Raw genomic sequence first — 18,595 nt, forward strand, 5'->3', positions numbered from 1 at the left:
GGAGCGTTTTTGAGTTCACAAATCTTTCCTCTCTTTTCAGGATTCGAAGATGGGCTTTGGCATTGCTGTATCAGGTGGGCGGGATAACCCAAACGAGGACACTGGCGAGACGTCCATTGTGGTATCTGATGTCCTGCAGGGAGGGCCAGCTGATGGATTGTTGTTGTATGTACCATTTGTTATTTTATGGTTTTACTCCAAAGAAACAAACTCCAAAATAAATCTACTCACAAAACAGATGTAACAGCTTGATAAAATAAATAAAAATGTAATTGACTTCAGTTGGATTAACTTGTGTGTTTACTTTTGTTTAGTGAAAATGACAGAGTAGTGCAGGTGAACGCCATCCCCATGGATGGAGCCATCCACTCGTTCGCTGTCCAGACCCTCAGGAAGTGTGGCAAAGTAGCAAAAATTGTAAGTAAAGCACTGAGCAGCTCCTTCAGTGGGAGACTGCAGCACCCACGGTGTGGGACGGAGAGATTTCGCAGGTCTTTCCTCCCCACTGCTGTCAGACTCCACAACAAAGACTCCAACTGATCAAACATACACATCCACACTGGTGCAATAACACTAAGTGCAATACTTTTCTGGCATCGTTGTATTTTTATTCAGTTGTATATAGCATTTGTATTCTATTTTTATCTTATTGTATATTTTATTCTATTTTATTCTACTGTATATAGTATTTTATTCTATTCTGTACAGTTGTGTACTGTATTTATTCTTATTGTATTCTAATTTTTGCTTCATAACTTTTGCACTGTCCACTTCCTGCTGTGACAAAACAAATTTCCCACGTGTGGGACTAATAAAGGTTATCTTATCTTATCAATCTCTCTTTTAAAAAAGAATCTACTCTTCACATTAGGAATTAGGATTTTTCTTAACTGGATCTGTTTGTGCTTTTATGGAAAAATTCAGACAGTCAAGAGGCCCAGAAAGGTTCCAGTCAATGTGCTCAATCGTCAGCCATCACCTGACGACAGAGTCTTCAACAATGACTACAATGATGACTACAACTATGATCAAGACCGACGTAGCGTGTACAGCGCTAGGAGTGGCGGAGGCCGGGACCAAAGCCTGGAGAGGGAGCGAGGCGGCTACATGGACTCCGGCTACCACACACGTGATCGTGACTATGACCGGCGGGAACGTGGCAGGAGCACAGAGAGAGACCTCAGCCCGGACCGCCAGTACCGGCGAGATGGCAGCAGAGGCCGCACTTTGGATAGAGAGTACAGCCCAGATCGCCGCTATAAGAGCGAGCATGCACTTGACCGTGACTACAGCCCAGACAGAAGGTACCGCAGCGACCGCACATTAGACCGAGATTACAGTCCTGATCGGCGTTTCCGCAGCGATCGAGCCCTCGACCACAGCCCCGACCGACGCTACCGAAGCGACCGAGCCCTGGACCGCAACGAGAGCCCCGATCTGCGCTACAGGCGTGACAGTCCAGGACGAGGCCGCGGCCGCGATCAAAGCTACGATCGAGGACTTGACCGCATCGCAAATGAGCCGCGGAAATATGACGAGCCAATAAAGCGAAGTGCAAGCAGGGACCGCCTTGAACGCACACCGTCACCTGCTGCCGTGCCCCTCCCTCTGCCACGCCCTGCCCGGGATCTGGAGCCGCTGGAGAAACCTGTGAATGTGCTACTGCTGAAAAACCATCCCAACGAAGGTGAGACGCTAAAAGGCTGTCAGATAAACAAAACATGTGAATGGTTCTCTTCACCTTAAATGAAAAGGGTTACAGTCTCTGTGGGTGGCATGGAAAGCTAACCTTTACTAAAATTCAGGTTAAATCCTATTTTTATGTTAATGAATAAATAACAAAACAATCTATATTGGAGGGTTGTGAACTTTTTCCCAATTCTGAACTAAGACGTAAGAAGAAGTTTGAGAATCACTCAGTTAGGTTCTTATCTGACATATAGAATGGTTTATTATTCAACATAGAAAGGTTAACCGCTTTCCTACCAGGTTATCTGGTGTCTTCCTCAGCTGATACCCTTCTACACAACCATTTGGCAAATCTCACAAAGGTAGCTGCCAATAGCACTTGTGCATCTGCAAGCCTATTGGAAACCTGACTCCTGCCCCAGCTCTTCCTTTTTCTGTTTCTATTTTAATTTCATATCTGTTGCCATTTATATCTGCTCTGTTCTGTAGTAGGGGGTTCCTTCATATGCACAGGGAAGGGCATGGTGATCCCAAAACAAGGGTTTAAGTGGTCCTGACTAGAGTTTTGTTACCCATTTCTAAGTATCTTTGATATCATAAAAAAGTAAATAAAACCTGTACAGCTATTTGGGAAAGAAACCCCCTCCTGCATTTAGCACAAAATAAGTGGTGTCTGCCACAAGAAAAACAATTGGCAACAAATTTGATAAATGTTAAGCAGAGGAAAGGATGCACTTTATTTGAAGGTTTTATTAAATGGATGCAAAATGGAAATGTCCTAATTGTACGTTTAATTGTTTACTCAAGCAATTCTAGCGAGAGAGAGAGAGTTAATGGAGGCACGGCCATGTCAGCATACATCACCACCAGCTGATTTCAGCATATCAGCAGATAAAATGGCTTGTACCATTCATCAGTTTGGCGCTTGCGGTTTACTGGCTTTATTTTTAAATTGAGGTGAATTTCTTCACTTGGCACAGAAATGCATAAAACAAAATGAACAGTTGGAAAAGTGATCACAGTGCTTATAGGTAAATTCTTATTTTAAACATCAGCCTAGTATATCAGTGCATCATTTATACAGATGTGTCCAGAGGCATTTTGGTCAGTGACCGTTAATAAACCCTTCAGAGGTCGAAAAGTGACCTGATTAATTTTTCCATTTGTTCGGTCATGCCAGGTTATCTAGACTGTGACTGTCAGATATAATTAAAGTGGAGTTGGGTAAAATAAGGTAAAATATTTGTTTGATTATTTATACATAAAATATATGTGTGATTTGTGTTTTTGCAGAATATGGCCTTCGTCTGGGCAGCCAGCTCTTCATCAAAGAGATGACCAGCACAGGACTTGCCAGCAAGGATGGAAACCTGCAGGAAGGGGACATTATTCTGAAGGTAGGGTGGTGTATATTCCTTATTTGTTATTTTTTGCTCATTAACCGTCCATTTCTGACAGTTCAAATGAATCCTTATTTATATTTAACTGGGCTTTCGCTCAGCATCATGGGTCACGCTTTGGATGAAACGATCCGGTCACACAGGGTTAAAGACACTGCGTAGCAACTACAGATTGCTAGGGGAAATGAGTATTTCCTGACCAGTTGTTGGCAGTCGATGTGAAATCGATGGCTACATCGCAGTCACGCAAGACTAATGACTAGTTTGTGACCCCATGGCCCAGCTGTCGCTTTGGAAAAATGAGTATTCCTCAGCTGGTTGCTAAAGCTTGCTGGTATTTCCTCAGTAAGATTGCAAAAAGCTGTATATACCTCTGCACTGAAACTTTCCAGTTGCCTTGTTCACTAGTAGGTTGCTGACAACACAGACACTCTGTAAAAGTTGTTGGTTTCAGTGATATGGTGCGAAATTTAGTTTGAAGGTGAGTATTCTCGATTTCTGGTTTGCATTACACTTTCTTAAGTTACAGCTCCGGAAGCAATCAAGAGCAGGCTGAGAAATAAATTATTTCCCTAGTGACCAGTGGTTGCCAGGAGTAGATGGGTCTCTGACCAAAGTCAGTGCTAGTATATTGTAACCTTGGTTTCTGCCGCTTCAGTTGCTTGGTTGTATTCCGTATCCAGGCACAGCTGACAAACAGCCTCTAATTTCTTTCTTTTATGTTAAAGTGCTGCAAAACCGTGCTGTAACACAGCTGTCATCTGTTTGCTTTCAGTCTCTTTTGTTTATGTCTTCCACTGAGAGAGAGTCAGAGCTGCAACATTGGGTAGCGGAAGTGTAACATCTTTTAGCAGAAAAGTACCATTGTGTAAAATAAGAAACGTGCGTTTAACAGAGTAGTATTTCATACTAGAAAGGGCAGCAGCGATTAAACATTTAGTCGACAAGTCGCCCACATTCCTATCAGTACCTGGGAGAAGCAGCTGCCACACAGAGGCAGGGCAGAGTGGTCACTTTTACATTTGTCTCATATTAAACAAGATGAACAAGATTTCTGAAAGTTTCAAATAACAAAGGCGGCGTGTGTAAAGGTAATCTCAGTGAACCAACGCTCAGGATTCACACTGCTTTAAAAGCTCAGTTTTAAACTTTTTTTTTCCCCCTACTGTTTGCTCTGTATGATATCAGTGAGAGGGGGGTGTCCCAAGTGTGGTCATGTTTGGCACAGAAGCACCAACAACCTGCTGTTTTTAAATGGTATTTGTGTGAATGGCAGTCGTCTTAAAATGAGGGTGGAAGAAGCTAAAAGGATGAACTTAGGGACTGCATTTCCATTTAACTTCAGCATTTAGTAAGCCACCATTGAATTTGAGCTATTTTATTCCATGGGGTATTTCTGAATTGTGTTTTAATGTTTTCAAAAAAATGTATTTTGTTTTTGCTCTTTGATTTATTTATGTTTTTTATTTTAGCTTCTGTCATTTTTTTTTTTATCTTTTATGTGGACTGTTGTAAATCAGTTTGATTTCTTTACCCTATTTAATTGAGCTCTTTTTTTTCTTTTTTTTTTCTTTTTTTTTTACCTTATTGCTTTGTTCTACTTTAGCTAGCCATTTTTGTTGTTGTGTTTTTGTTACTTTTTGGCTGCTTTTGTCTCCTCTGCCTCTTTTGACTTGTATCTTTACAGTGTAAAATAAATAAGGATTATTTTAAGCTTTAACAAAAATCTGGAGCTGGACATATGCCGAATAGGTTCAGTTTAAAGATCACCCATCTCAATGACATCATACAGAGTCAAGAACAGAAAAAAAGTATCTGAAACTGACTGTTTAAAGCAACCTGAAGCATGAGTGAGCTTTTGGCTCACGGAGATTAGTTATGTGCTTACCTGATTAAACCTTTGACCATGTGTAATATCAACATTTGTAGTTGTGATAGTAGATGTTTGTATATAACATTAGGAAAAGCATAATTCCTTTTTAAGTGTACAAAATATTTAAAAACTGTAAAACATTGCATGCTTTGTTTGTGTGATTCGTGAGTGAGAAGCGTCTGCACATCTCCTAATCCCCTCTGTCTCTGTCAGATTAATGGGACTGTGACAGAAAACCTGTCTCTCAGCGATGCCGGGAAGCTGATTGAGAAGTCCCGCGGGAAGCTACAGCTGGTGGTGCAGCGAGACAGGAAGAAGATCCTGGTCCGAATCCCGCCAATGGTCGACAGCGACTCGGAGCTCGACGGTGAGAGAAACTCGAAACTGAAAAGCAGCAGGTCCTATGCCGTGTAAAGGCACACCTGGCGAGTGGCCATCATCATCTCCATGATCATCATCATCTTCATCATTTTATATATATATCTAGAAATATAAACCTCATTGCATTATGAACTTCTAATGAATCAATTGTGGAAACCTTAATGCCATTAATGTTTCTGTACCTGTCAATCAAATTTGTTCTTAATTCTTAAAATAAAGGCTTTACTTACATCAACTTTTAGTTTTATTTAAATATTATTTCACATACACATATTCCACAAAGCACTACGAGCTAACCATATTCAGCACATCATCACCATCCCCTCCACCCTCTTATTGCTCACCCCTTTATACCTGTTTTTATTGTCACATGACCAGATGGCATGCTGTTATTGGTCGGGAAGGATAGAGATAAGTGGTGTGAGTGGATTGTTCACTGACCAAATGTTTGCCGGGAGGAGGGGGGGATAGCACGAAGACTTGTGACCCAGTTTGACTGGTTTGGGGTGTGTGTGTGTGCGCGCGTGTGCATGTGTGAAAGTGCTCATTCGCCTCTAGCGGCGTGATCTAATCCCCTATCATAATCCTGCTACTGGATATGACAGAATTTCATTATGTTAAGGTTCGCACCGCTGCAGCCTTCTGGTTTCTACCATCCAGCACCCTTCTTTGTAATTCTGTTTGAGGACAATAGGGACCGACTGACTGAAAAAATTAGGATTTTGAGGTCTGACAGGTACAAATCACCTTAAGTGCACATGTGTAATTTTACTTTGTAATGGTATTACTGTGCTTATTCCTCCCTGCCCTGGAGTATAACATAGTAGTGCAGTCTAGCTTCCACACCCTGAATGCTAACATTGAAACATCCTGTTGAGTTTTAGTGCTCCTCATCATCATTGTAACCCCAGAAACTGGTATTTGCATATCTAATTGGTGTGGCTACTCATCTGGGAACAGTGCTCTGACCTTCATTTGTCTGAGAGCTGTGTGCCCCCCCCCCCCCCGCTTTCATGACCCAGGGGCCATTTGAGCCGAGCAAAGGCCATGTTATGTAATTTACAAAACAAAGAAGCACCAAGGAGAGATGCAGCATTTTACTCTTTCTGATAAAGTTTATAGACTTTACTACCTGAACACAGAGGACCCCACCCCCCACCCCCATAGCTGCTTGACTCTTGTGTGGTTTCACAGGAGTTGTGATATTTTTCATCATCCTTGTGTGTTTCAGATATCTCTGAGATCGAGTCGTACCGCTCCTATTCTCCACAGGATGACAGACGGGCCCACCACTCTGACCTCTCCTCCCATTCCTCCAATGAGAGACTTCGAGACAAGCCCAGGTACACTATCATTAAAGGCCAATTCTGGTATATTTCAAGCTGTAAAAGCTTTTAATGAGCTTTTCCTCTCAGCCTCAGGGCTCAGAGACTACATCTGTACGATGCTCTGAACCAGATGGCATGTAGCTGAGGTGTTTTGGGCATGTCTTATCAGGAGGGAGGAGACCCCAGAGCAGACCCGGGACATGCTGAGACTGTCTCTTTGCTTGCTTGGGAACTCCTTTGCGTCTTCCAGGCTTGGGAGAGGGAGGTCTGGGAATCTGCTTTCCTGTGAAATCAGAAAATGCGATTTCAGTTTTATTTTTATAGGGGGAAAAATAGAAAAAGAATACAACAATCAGATAATACTCTATGAACAAGCACTGGGTGATCACGGGAAGGAAATTTAACAGGAAAAGATTTCCGGCAGCATCGGCTCAGGGAGGGGCAGCCATCACCAGGAATGTGCAATTAGGAACATAACACAAACTGTACCTATTTATTTGGCCGTTTGACCTTTTCAAGGATATTGGTGTCTATGACACCAATCCTAGTATGAATCCTAGCCCCTCCTTTATTGTTTGACCCTTTTTATTTTTCATGAAGTCGAGCACAGTGTTCATTCGGTTCACCAAGTTGAACTCAGTCACATTCCTATGATATCAGCTGATCTCAGTGCTAGCCCACATAAACTAATGGTTCAACCGATATCTTCCTGAACATCCTGTTTTTCAGTCTTGTAGAGAATCCTGTTTAACTTGCTTTAGCCTGCTACCGTTGCTGCATCTAAAAGCTGCAACCCCCATCCACCCGTGCTCCTTTTCGTGCTTATTCATGTCATATCTGCCATCCATGCCTGCTCTGTTTTGGACTAGTTGGTCTTGCAACTGCTGCTTTCCCCATCTCAGGATTTCCACTACACACGTGCATATGGAAGGACAGGAAAGTCTAAGAACAGAGCTGTACTCCCAAATCTTACTGCAGAAATAAAGTTCTTCTTTTACTTTCGTGGTCCTGACTGAGTTAGAAGATTTTGTGGCTCCACAGGTTATGCCAATTTGCACTACACACCTCTGCTCTAAAGATTTGTGGAAGATAAACTGAACTGGGTTGGGCAACGACTCCAAATCAACTGGAATTTTATATAGGTCATTTCAAATGTTTCTGAGTCTGACCAAAAGCAAACACACAAAGTTTAATCCTTGAAGAGCTGGGTCTATATTGTTTTGGCAACTGCTTGTGACCTTGTGTCTCATTTTCATTCATAGGAAAGAATTATAATTAACATTTCCTCACAACAAAAGATTTGTCTGCCTGCTCTACAAACAAACAAACAAAAACCACAATCATCTAAAAAATGATTTTAAGTGTTGCTTTGTTTTGTGCTTTTCTTAATTCTAGATAACACAAAAGCATTGAGCTCTGCTTTGGTCAGTCATTTATTACGAATGAATTAAATACACCAGAAACAAATCAGGATAATGTAGGATTATGCTGATTTTATGCTTGATGAAGCTCAGGCAGCCCGTCACATCAAATATCGGAAAAACCACCATGTTATTAAACCAAACCGGAAAAGGAGTCATAATTATATCAACCGAATTAAATGTGTAAAATGCTTCTTTTAAACTTTCCAAAAATTTGGGATATTACTAGAGAGGAACCGCCTAGCAGGCTGGCAAAAATGGGTGCCATGCCGACCCCATTCAGAGGTGCCGACAGAGACGTTGAAGATAAGGCTGCTTTGCACGCAGAGAGGGAGGAGCCACGCTCCGAGACACCACCAGGTAAACATGATTTCGCCCTGAATATACAAGACTGTAAAAAATAAGTCAAATCAGACAGTTGAATTGAATACTGACTGTAAATGATTTTGTTTCTGCAGTACCAGCTGCCAGTGTCGCCCCAAAGGTTCACGCTCCCCCTAAAGTGCCACTAAAGCCAAGTGCAGAAGACCTGGAAATATACGGGTCAGTATTAGTTAGTTGTTGTTTGTTTGTTTGTTTTAATTGAGTTGCTCAAACTCAAATTTACTCAAAAACAAGAAGCCAGCTTGGTTGTCTCCGTCATAAATAGACTCTTCCTTTGTCAACTGTTGTTTCCATGTTTCCATAATGCAGGCCGAACACGGTGATGGTGCGTTTCCAGAAAGGTGACAGTGTGGGTCTGCGGCTGGCGGGAGGAAATGATGTCGGCATCTTTATCGCCGGTGTTCAGGAGGACAGTGCAGCAGAGCAGGAGGGTCTCCGGACAGGAGATCAGATCATGAGGGTACAGCATGTTTTAGTTCCACATTTAAACCCTGCACACACAAGAGTGCTGTGTCTGAAGTTGGAGAAAAAAGACAGAAGCTTCGTCTTTGAGACATATATCAGGCCAGATTTCTCATTTTATTTCCTATTGTGTGCTTCAGGTGAACAACAGAGACTTCAGAGGCATGGTGCGTGAAGATGCTGTTCTCTACCTCCTGGAGATTCCTAAAGGAGAGGAAGTTACCATTCTTGCACAGAGCAAGCCTGAAGGTACTGGACTGGATAAAGAACAGTTGCACAAACAGTACTAATGCCAAAACCGTCCTGTGTTAAAGTATATCACATAGACACACACAGAATATGATAAAAAGTCTTAGTAGTCTTGTATGAAGAGCCAGTGGCTTGCTTGCTTTTCTATTTCCTGTAATTTATTTATTTTTATGATAATGGATGAATGAGGAAAAACAAGAGGCCCAAATTTGAGCCATGTGGGATGCCAAATAATGGTGGGGGGGTATTTTTAGCTTCTGTTTTCTTCTATTTTTGCCAGTATATAAAGATGTCTTAGCATCTGGCAGAGGCGACTCCTTCTTCATTAGAACCCACTTTGAATATGAGAAGGAGGCCCCGCAGAGCCTTCCTTTCTCCAGGGGGGAGATCTTCAAAGTGACGGACACACTCTATGATGGCAAACTCGGCAACTGGCTGGCAATCCGTAGTGACAAAAACAACCAGCTGTTAGAAAAGGGAATCATCCCCAACAAGAGCAGGTATGCAATGATGATCATCTTTGTGCAGACAGCCTTTCTGCCCCCTGCTGGCTATCAGAACGTGATGGCTATGTCTTTTGTTGTTGTTTTTTTATTTTAAATATAAATATTTCAAGTTTTTAATTTTTTTTTTGTATTAAGGATTTGGCTGGATATTTGATCATTTTACATGTTCTTTCGCTGGTAAGAAATCTGCATATCATCGTGTGAGCAGTCTAACTAGACAAAGTCATATATTTTCTTGTTTTCGATATCAGAGCAGAGCAAATGGCTAACGTCCAGAATGCTGCACGGGCTGCATCGGGCAATGACAGAGGAGACTTCTGGAGGATGAGGGGCCAAAGAGCTGCAAAGAAGAAAGATTTGCGCAAGAGTCGAGACGACCAGGGCAACGTTCCGGTTACACGCTTCCCCGCCTACGAGAGAGTGGTATTACGTGAAGGTATCCAGGAAACACTTTCACCCTGCAATTTTACCTGAGGCATTTTGCAGAGGTCCTCGCTGTGCCAGGACTTCTGAATTAATTCTTTTTGTTTCATTTAGCTGGTTTCAGGAGACCGGTGGTGATATTTGGGCCCATTTCTGACGTGGTTAACGAAAAACTGGCTACTGAACTTCCTGATCAGTTTGTCATTGCTAGTAAGTATCACGACCGCCTGTAAATAAACATTAGCACTAACAGAAAAAGATTTCTGTAGGCTTTCTTTACTCTGTTCTTGTTTGTGAGTGGTTTTTATCTCCTCTTTCAGAAACTGAGCCCAAGGATGCAGGAAGTGAGAAGTCCTCGGGGGTGGTGAGATTGAACTCTATTCGGCAAATCATTGAACAGGTATGGTATAATCATTAGAAGATAATGACGCTGTATGAACACTAGTGCAGTGGCTGTTATGGGAGTGCGCAACACCCATTTTATATTGTTACAATTTATTATTTCCCCTATTTTTTATTTTTATGTCCCCTAAACACCATTAAACCAGAGTTGAATAATAGTGGCTCAAAAATATAAAGCTTCAGATATCAAGCCAAAGATCCCCAGCGTAATTTTGGGTGGATCCTTTTGGAGTTGCATCAAAACTCCAAAGGGATTTGTTGCATCAGAAGCATAAAAATCTGCCAACAGTGGAGCATCTAAGAAGAAAGAGTTAAAGAATAACTTGTGCAGCCATGTTTGTTGGAACCCATTTGAATTTTAGACTAAGTGATCTTTTTTATAAAAGATTTGACCTCATAGTTTCATCCACCTGTTTGAGGGCTAAGAATTAAAATAGGGTAGGGTTGTTAGTCTGTTCTGGTCAGCTAATCAAAATTTAATTTTAATTGAGATTTTGCTTTCCAGCTATTACCCTTTATTACCTTCCATAAAACAAGTCATCATAGAGCGCTTCTTTACATGCTTTAGTGCCGTTTTGTGCAGAATTTCAACTTCCTCTACATCAAAACAACCTTTATATCCCAAAGTCCATAGTAACCAAATAAACTGCTAAAAGAGACAATGTCATAGTTGAAATTCACCTGCAGAGTTTGAAGTGGCTCAGATGAACAGCTGTCGAGAGTGACTAACAGAGATTTCTGTGCAATTATTACTCATCATCCGACATATAACCATGTTTTTCTTTTTTATTATTCTCCTGCAGGACCGTCACGCTCTGCTGGACGTGACTCCCAAAGCTGTGGACACCCTGAATTACACTCAGTGGTACCCCATCGTCCTTTTCCTGAACCCTGACAGCAAACAAGGTCTGAAGACCATGAGAAACCGCCTCATACCCGGATCCAACCGCAGCGCACGCAAACTGTATGAGCAGGCCCTTAGACTGAAAAAGAGCTGTTCACACCTTTTCACGGGTGAGTTTTATGTGATTTATGGCATGGTTGTCCGTAGTTAACTTGTGATTAATCAGATTTTTTTTTTTAATCAACTGTAACTGCCCTTAACAGGATAGTTTTCATGTTTCTAATATTCTTACCAGCATGGGGCGGAAAATATACATACTTTATTCACATTTATGCTTATAATTATTGCAACAATCCAAATAATGACAACTACTACTGAGAAAACCCCCGGAGGTACTGCATGCTCATAAAATACACTGAATGTACGCAACAATTCGCTTCTTTCTCCATTTCTACTCACCATCCACAATGTAACTGAGGAAACCACTTCCAGACAACCCGATCTACAGGTCACAGAGCCCACATGCGTTAATCGCGTGTCAAAAAGCCAATAGAGGCGTTAAAAGGAATTTGCGTTGACGTGGTATTGTCATGTTAACTTTGACAGTACTAAGTATTATGAAATCTTTTTCTTCCTATATTTTTTTCTTTTAAGAATTTTTTGTTTTGTTTTTTGTCTGTTAGACACCATCGACTTGAACTCGGCCAATGACGCATGGTATGGCAGTGTGAAAGATTTAATTCGGGAGCAGCAAGACAAAGCTGTGTGGGTGTGCGAGGGCAAGGTGAGTGTCAGTGAACTTCTGCAGACCACTTGTTTTTGTGTGAATTTGACTGTTTCTTACACCCCTTCGCTTTGCTGTTACTTTCTCTCCTCAGGTGGATGGTTCAGAGGAGGACCTAGATCTCCAAGACGACCGCATGTCCTACCTGTCGGCAATGAGTGACTACCTCAGCATGGACAGCCGGATGACCAGCGACTACGATGACACAGCGGACGAGGGCGGGGCGTACACTGACAATGAGCTGGACGAGACACTGGATGAACCCCAGCCCGTGTCGGCCATCAGTCGATCATCAGAACCTGTACTGCCCGACGAGGTGGGCGTGTCTGCCGATAGACACTCTTCTTTTCCCCAACGTTGTTAATCCATCATCATCACTGTTAAAATATCTACTCCAACCCCTGTGACCCTTCTCTGTGTGCCGTGTGTTTGTGTAGCGGCCTCACCCTGAACCCCGTGTACGTATGAGAAGAGAGGTGAACAGAGAGCCAAGCCCTCCCCCTTCTTTCGTCCCTGAACCCCCAAAGGTGAGAACCTCTCCCTGTTTTCCTCCCGTCAGACATCACTGTCGCTACACTTTCTTGTGGTCTCTCAAGCTGCATCTCAATTTAAAGTCTTTAGACCTTTCAGTTCTTGGCAAGACTCGAAGTACCATCAGATCTGATTCAAACCAAGCTGGAAATGTCTGAGGGTAGAACTGTCTTCTTTGGACTTCATTTAGTGCCGGTGTCCATTTTCAGAACTTTTTCTTGATAAATAACAAAAACTCTAATCTAGATGAATAAAGTTGCCCTTCTATACATCAGTTAAGAGTGCATCCAATAAAGGAGGATCTATTTAAATTGCTTCATTTGGTACTTCCTCTGCAAGCCGCTTTGGAACCCACCTGCACCTTGTACTCCTCCTCTAATTGATGTTTCTTTCCACATATGCACATATGTACCTGCAAATATAAGGGACTGAAGATGAGGGGGAAAAACACCTTTTGTTGCCTAAACCAGCTGTGACTGAAATAAACTTTCTCACACTAAGCTGATAAAAATGTTCAAAACTCCTGCCTGCCTTATATTTGGAAGTGGCTCTTCCTTAAAAAACAACAAACCACATCCTGTAGTTGAGCAAATGATCACAAATGGTTCTTTTTTTTGTTTGTTTGTTTGTTTCAGGTTCGTGCTCAGACTCGAACTGACTCCACACGGAGCTACGAGTCACACTCCAGCAGCACCATCAGCAGCGACGCAGTGGGCGGAAACAAGCCGCCTCCCCCTCCCGTGAAGCCTGTGAAGCCCACTATCGCCCGCCAACCAGTGAACCAGTCGTCAGAAGATCAGAGTCCGGGGAAAGACGACGAAGTGGAGGACCCCGCCAACAAATCCTTCCTGGGCAAGGTTAGACTCATTTATTGATTTAAATGAATTAATTATTTTTTATTTTATTCTTATACCAACAAGGCAGCTATCTGGGGCAAAAAGTCAGACTTTATGTTTCTTTCTTCCCTTGCTTTAGAAGATTTCACTCTGGTATTATATCAAACTTATTCCCTTCTCCTCCTTTTGTTTTGTTTTTTTGTTTTTTTACTTTCTCTGCATCTAATGTGAAATAGAAAATGGGTGACCAGGTAACTACAAATTTACCAACATGTGTTTCCAACCCTCCCTTCAAATCCACAACAGCTCGTCATGCATCACAAATGTTCCCATTAATAAATCTCATTATGTATTTGCGTATTTACAGACACTCTTGTCTGTAAATGTTTCATCTGACAATCACTTCCTTGTGAGTTACACCATGTGAGTGGACGTGTGGCATCTATGCTGTTTTGTTTTTGTTTTTTTAAATCAAAAATTGAAGTTTCACTTTTATTTTCTTCCAGATTAAAGCGTTTGAGAAGATGGACCATCTGGCAAGAGCTCAGAGGCTCCTGGAGCTACAGGAGGCAGAAAACGCTCGAGTCAGTAGTGCTGTCTTTCTTCATGGTACAGCTGTAAACTTCAGAGCAGGAACAGACACAGCAGGGAGCTTTCAGTTGACTTTTGGCAGTTGAATCCTGTCAGATTTATAGAAAGCTGCATTTAAAGTTCCTCTTACTTCCCCGTCTGTCCTAAAACAATCCTGACATTCCCATATCCAAGTCCAGTGTCTAAAAGCATTTTCTGATGTTCAGTCAGATCCATGAAATGTACATAAAGATGCCTGTGTCCAACATAAATTAGTTTGTGGACTCATTTTGAAGCCTTGAGCATTTTGTCTGTCACCATCTTGCTGTTTTGAAACTTTTTTTCTTTCTTTTTTTAATCCACTTAAGTCTTACCTGTGAATCATCACGTGTCTACACTTGGCAATCTTTGCAAAGAACAAGTTTTTAATTGTACCAATAGGCACTTTGTTCCTGTTTCTTGGGCTGAATTTACAAAAAATCCCAAAGATAAGAGTTTGATAGGAATCAAATAATTTTGCACCAACAAGATGATTCCTAAAAACCTGCCATTGGTCAGGATGAACCAAAAAATAAATGAGAAAACAGCATCTGTCATGTAAAGACATTTTGTTAAGAAATAGGAAAAGAATCCAGCAAAGACCTGAAACAGGACCTAAGAGATGCATCTGATCTTTCAGTTGATCAGCCTACTGTTCACTGAAGTTTCATCAATAATATTCTCAGTGGAAACAGTCACTTCCAAGCTCATCAGTATTGTACAAGCTCTGTATTTCCTTTGATGTTTGCATGTTTCAACATAATTTTTTTGTAAATTGTAATAGTCAGAATCTACCTTGCCTTGATTTACAAGGTAAGGTAGATTCTGACTATGTATTAATGTATAGATGTATTAATATTATTACAGTACCCCTCACAGTAGTTGAACTTTGGACTGCAGCGTCTGTCCTCCTACTATTTACTCTAAAAAAGCAGCACTCCAGATGGGAGGAAGAGACACCTGGTTTAATGTTCACCGGGGTTTAAGAGTGTTGTTTTAAGGTAGAACTAAAAATCCTTCAACTAAAGAAAGATACACTTGCAGCCTGTCTGGGTATAGTAGGATATTTTATTTCTGTTCTTTACTTTTTTGTATTAGATCTGACATATCTGGGTCTGTCCCTCTCTTTATGCAGTTGGAAATCGCCCAGAAGCATCCAGATCTCTACGCTGTCCCAGTGAAGCTGCCAAAACCCAACCTCAGCCGTCCTCAGCCAATAGGGTGAGAACAGAGCCTCATCTCTGACATCATAAAAAATGTTCTATTTTTATAAAGATGCAAGTTTATGACCCGTGGTGTGTGTGTTTGTGTGTGTCCAGTTCAAGCTCCATCCCCGAGCCACAGACTCCCTCCAGGCCGCCGTACTCTGAGTCGAGAGGACACGAGGACGACGAGGACGACTACCGCCGCCAGCTGGCCGACCAGACCAAGAGAGGATATTACAACCCCCAGAAATACAAAGACACTGAGCTGTAAGGCTGGGAAAGCAGGAAGTGACATCATCACCGATCAAAACTCTTCGAACTTCTTGTCGTGTCGTCAGTTTCAGACACTTTTCGCGTCCCTTGTTGTGCAGAAAGCGTGGTGCCCCACGCACACAAACGCACACAGATATCTCTGGTCTACCTTTGCCACTCGCCGTTACAGAAACTGTGCACAGCTGATGTTTCAATGTAAATATTCTGTTGGTGTCTGTGATCTATGTTTTATTTTCCCGCCTTTATTCCGGGACTCAGTTTGTGCCTACCGTGTGTCACCATCACACAGTAAAACGCCCAATGTTTGGAAGGATAAGAAGCATAAAAGAAATGTAAACACGTCACTTGAAGCCATTTCACACAGCTGGAGACGTCACATTTTTATACTCCCTTTTTGAACAGAAGAAAAATTCATGAACTTAAAACACAGCAATGCAAATTAACTATAATGGCGCAATTGTGTCCTAAATTTAAGGTTCATGCTCTGCTGCTTAGGTCCTCTGCAGGTGGGACACAAAAGTATGAATATAGTATGAATACATGAATTGAAACTTGATGAACAGTCGAGGCCAAAAGTTTGGCAGTGGCACATTTTTTTTCATTTAGATTATATATGTGATGCGCTTTGAATACTTTTACTGGTAAATTTATGCAAAGAGTGAGTATTTGCAGATCTGCCCATTCTTCATAACATCTGCTGTTTTCTGTGGTTTGCTGGGTATCAGCTTCTGGGCCAAATCCTGATGGATGGTGATCTGTTTCTGTTGACCTTTGAGTCTTGATGGGTTGACATCACTTTTGCCTTGTGACATGGTGAAAATGCACCATGTTATTTTCACCATGACATGGTACATACAGCAGCAATCGTCACCAAATTGCTGCTGTATGAGCTGTTTGTTGTTTGTTTGTTTTTTGTTTTTTTTAGTATGGTCAATCCTTACAAAGTGAGTTGACAAACAGGCAGAAGTCAGGATTTGGACCAGGAGTCAATGCCCAGCAACTTCAAACTTCAATAAATTCTGGAGCGGCAAAGTGTGACGAGCACAAAATTTCTGCTACTACCTAAACGTTTGACCATGACTGTAGAAAGATTGTTGTATCACAATATGAAAGTCCCCGGTTTGAGCTTGCTGGCTGGGGCCTTCAGGTGGGTGTAGACTCTCTTGGAAAGCTCCGGTTCCAGGGGTTGACTGTGTTGTCTGGCGCCACCAGTCCAGGGTATACCTGCCTGTCCTCGAGTGATGGATGGAATAGTCTCAAGAAATCATAATAAAAAAGTTTTTCAGGTTTTCATAATTAAACAATAATGTGAAGCAACAGAAATAGCTGTTGATCCCACTGAGTTGCCGAATACCATCAGTGCTGCGCGTGGAGCAGGTGCAAACCTTTTGGACACAATAAAAATGTAACAAATGTAAAATTAAAACCAGCTAAAAACACTGTAAAAATACAACTAATGCCTGTTATTGATACACCGTGCAGTTTTTTTACATTGTGATGGTGAATACACGAGGCTGAAACTGAAGCGAGCAAACGCCCAAATCACTGTTACAGTTCTGTGGACTGCACCTCAGCTTTTTCACCAATTTTGTGCGTTTTTGTGAGGCGCCACATGCTTCGGGCACGCTCCTCTGGTGTTAATTGTCCTCTAATCGCACCTCCCCTGCTGAACTACACATTCCAAAGTGGACGCCTGCGTCTGCAGCACGCCGCTGTGTGAGCTGTGCAGTCTGGGAAGCAGCTTATTCCCAAGTGCCTTGCAGCTCTGATTTCAGCTCGGGAGATAAAGGCTTCTACCTAAAAAGCACTTGTTTTGTTTTAACTGCTGTTGTAAACTGAACCAAGCAGAGGTTGGAAAGTATTTTCAGTACAGTTACTGCACACAGTCGAAATACACGAGTAGATTTAAACTGGAAACATCTTTCCTTTGTTCTTTGCTTTTGCTTTAGAAGAGCATTGCAGTCACTGAAGAGATGCGAAGTCAGAAATAGGAGATTCAGATGGATTGCATGAATGCAGCATCTGTATCTCATCATTGCATAATAATTACCAAAAGATTGCGTGCGCCCCCCCCCCCCCCCCCCCCCTTCTTTTTTTTTTTTTTTTTTTTTTTAATTTAGGACTTTGGCGAATGCAGGGCTCTTGGATAAGATGGGGAAGCTGTGCAGCTGCCTGTTTAGCATTTCTGTGTTAGACCAGCGTGTAAATGACGTCACAGATTTCATTAAAAAGTGTATCACGAGCGAGGCGTTCAGACAATTTGTGATTGAGCTATGTTTCTTTATTAGCTGCTGGCAATCAGAGACAATCACATTTTTATTTTATTTTTTTATTGCTGATGCTTTTTTTTTGTTGAAAATTTTGAATATATATTCATACACTTGATTCAGTTCAGTGTTTGTGCACTACTGTTTGGGGAATGTGGTGACAATCATGTTGGTTTATCAGTCTCTCTTAAATGTTATTTTATGATTTGCTTGTTTTGTTTTGTCTCCTGAGTGTTACACAAGTCTCTTGGGAAAATCTAATAAATGTTTTTTTTGTTTTGTTTTTTTACACAAAGTCATGTTCAGAGTGTCATGTTCCACCTTTGCTTTTGGGTTGCTTTTGTTTTAGAAATGCTGCTGTGTTGGGCTCATTGTCTTCAGATGTCAGATGGCCTCACATTTGACTCTGATACTTTAGTACAGAGAGGACTTCAAGGTCAGCTCGGGGACTGCAAGGTGCCCAGGCCTGTGGCTGAAAAACGAGCCAAAATCATCCCCCCTCCACCACCATGCTTGACAGTTTGTATGAGGCTATGTTTGGTAATCTGGCTGTGTGCATTATGGATCACTTTGCAAGCCTTCTGGACCAATGATAAGATCAGTTTGTTCAGATGAAGCTTTGCAAACCTGAGGTGTGCTGTCATGTTCTTTTAGAGAGAAGACTACTCTTCCTACTGGCAACCCATCTAAACAAGCCATACTTATTCAGCCTTTTTCTAACTGAACTG

At 41.8% G+C, this 18,595-nt stretch overlaps 1 protein-coding gene across 8 annotated transcripts in view; it reads left to right on the forward strand.

The window, feature by feature from the left end:
* Positions 1 to 18,162, forward strand: part of tjp2a (tight junction protein 2a (zona occludens 2)) — a 43,916-nt gene extending 25,754 nt beyond the window's left edge. For 5 of the 8 annotated variants that reach the window (XM_085279011.1, XM_085279012.1, XM_085279005.1 and 2 more), the window contains 23 exons: positions 41 to 165; positions 315 to 417; positions 925 to 1,687; positions 2,983 to 3,086; positions 5,176 to 5,329; positions 6,575 to 6,686; positions 8,322 to 8,452; positions 8,551 to 8,635; positions 8,786 to 8,936; positions 9,079 to 9,187; positions 9,468 to 9,687; positions 9,945 to 10,129; positions 10,231 to 10,326; positions 10,437 to 10,516; positions 11,322 to 11,532; positions 12,046 to 12,146; positions 12,241 to 12,462; positions 12,584 to 12,673; positions 13,313 to 13,534; positions 13,750 to 13,764; positions 14,020 to 14,097; positions 15,258 to 15,343; positions 15,442 to 18,162. In XM_085279011.1, the coding sequence (XP_085135137.1) occupies positions 41 to 165; positions 315 to 417; positions 925 to 1,687; positions 2,983 to 3,086; positions 5,176 to 5,329; positions 6,575 to 6,686; positions 8,322 to 8,452; positions 8,551 to 8,635; positions 8,786 to 8,936; positions 9,079 to 9,187; positions 9,468 to 9,687; positions 9,945 to 10,129; positions 10,231 to 10,326; positions 10,437 to 10,516; positions 11,322 to 11,532; positions 12,046 to 12,146; positions 12,241 to 12,462; positions 12,584 to 12,673; positions 13,313 to 13,534; positions 13,750 to 13,764; positions 14,020 to 14,097; positions 15,258 to 15,343; positions 15,442 to 15,598 (3,600 nt within the window). In that variant the 3' untranslated portion in view covers positions 15,599 to 18,162. The remainder of the gene's footprint in view (positions 1 to 40; positions 166 to 314; positions 418 to 924; positions 1,688 to 2,982; positions 3,087 to 5,175; positions 5,330 to 6,574; positions 6,687 to 8,321; positions 8,453 to 8,550; positions 8,636 to 8,785; positions 8,937 to 9,078; positions 9,188 to 9,467; positions 9,688 to 9,944; positions 10,130 to 10,230; positions 10,327 to 10,436; positions 10,517 to 11,321; positions 11,533 to 12,045; positions 12,147 to 12,240; positions 12,463 to 12,583; positions 12,674 to 13,312; positions 13,535 to 13,749; positions 13,765 to 14,019; positions 14,098 to 15,257; positions 15,344 to 15,441) is intronic. The other 3 variants (XM_085279007.1, XM_085279006.1, XM_085279013.1) reach the window with 3 other exon arrangements.
* The last annotated feature ends 433 nt before the right edge of the window (positions 18,163 to 18,595 follow it).

Source organism: Mchenga conophoros, linkage group LG7 (genome assembly GCF_057382185.1).
Source record: "Mchenga conophoros isolate Kocher_MC1m ecotype Shallow Benthic linkage group LG7, M_conophoros_male_GT1.1, whole genome shotgun sequence".
Taxonomy (NCBI): Eukaryota; Metazoa; Chordata; class Actinopteri; order Cichliformes; family Cichlidae; genus Mchenga; species Mchenga conophoros.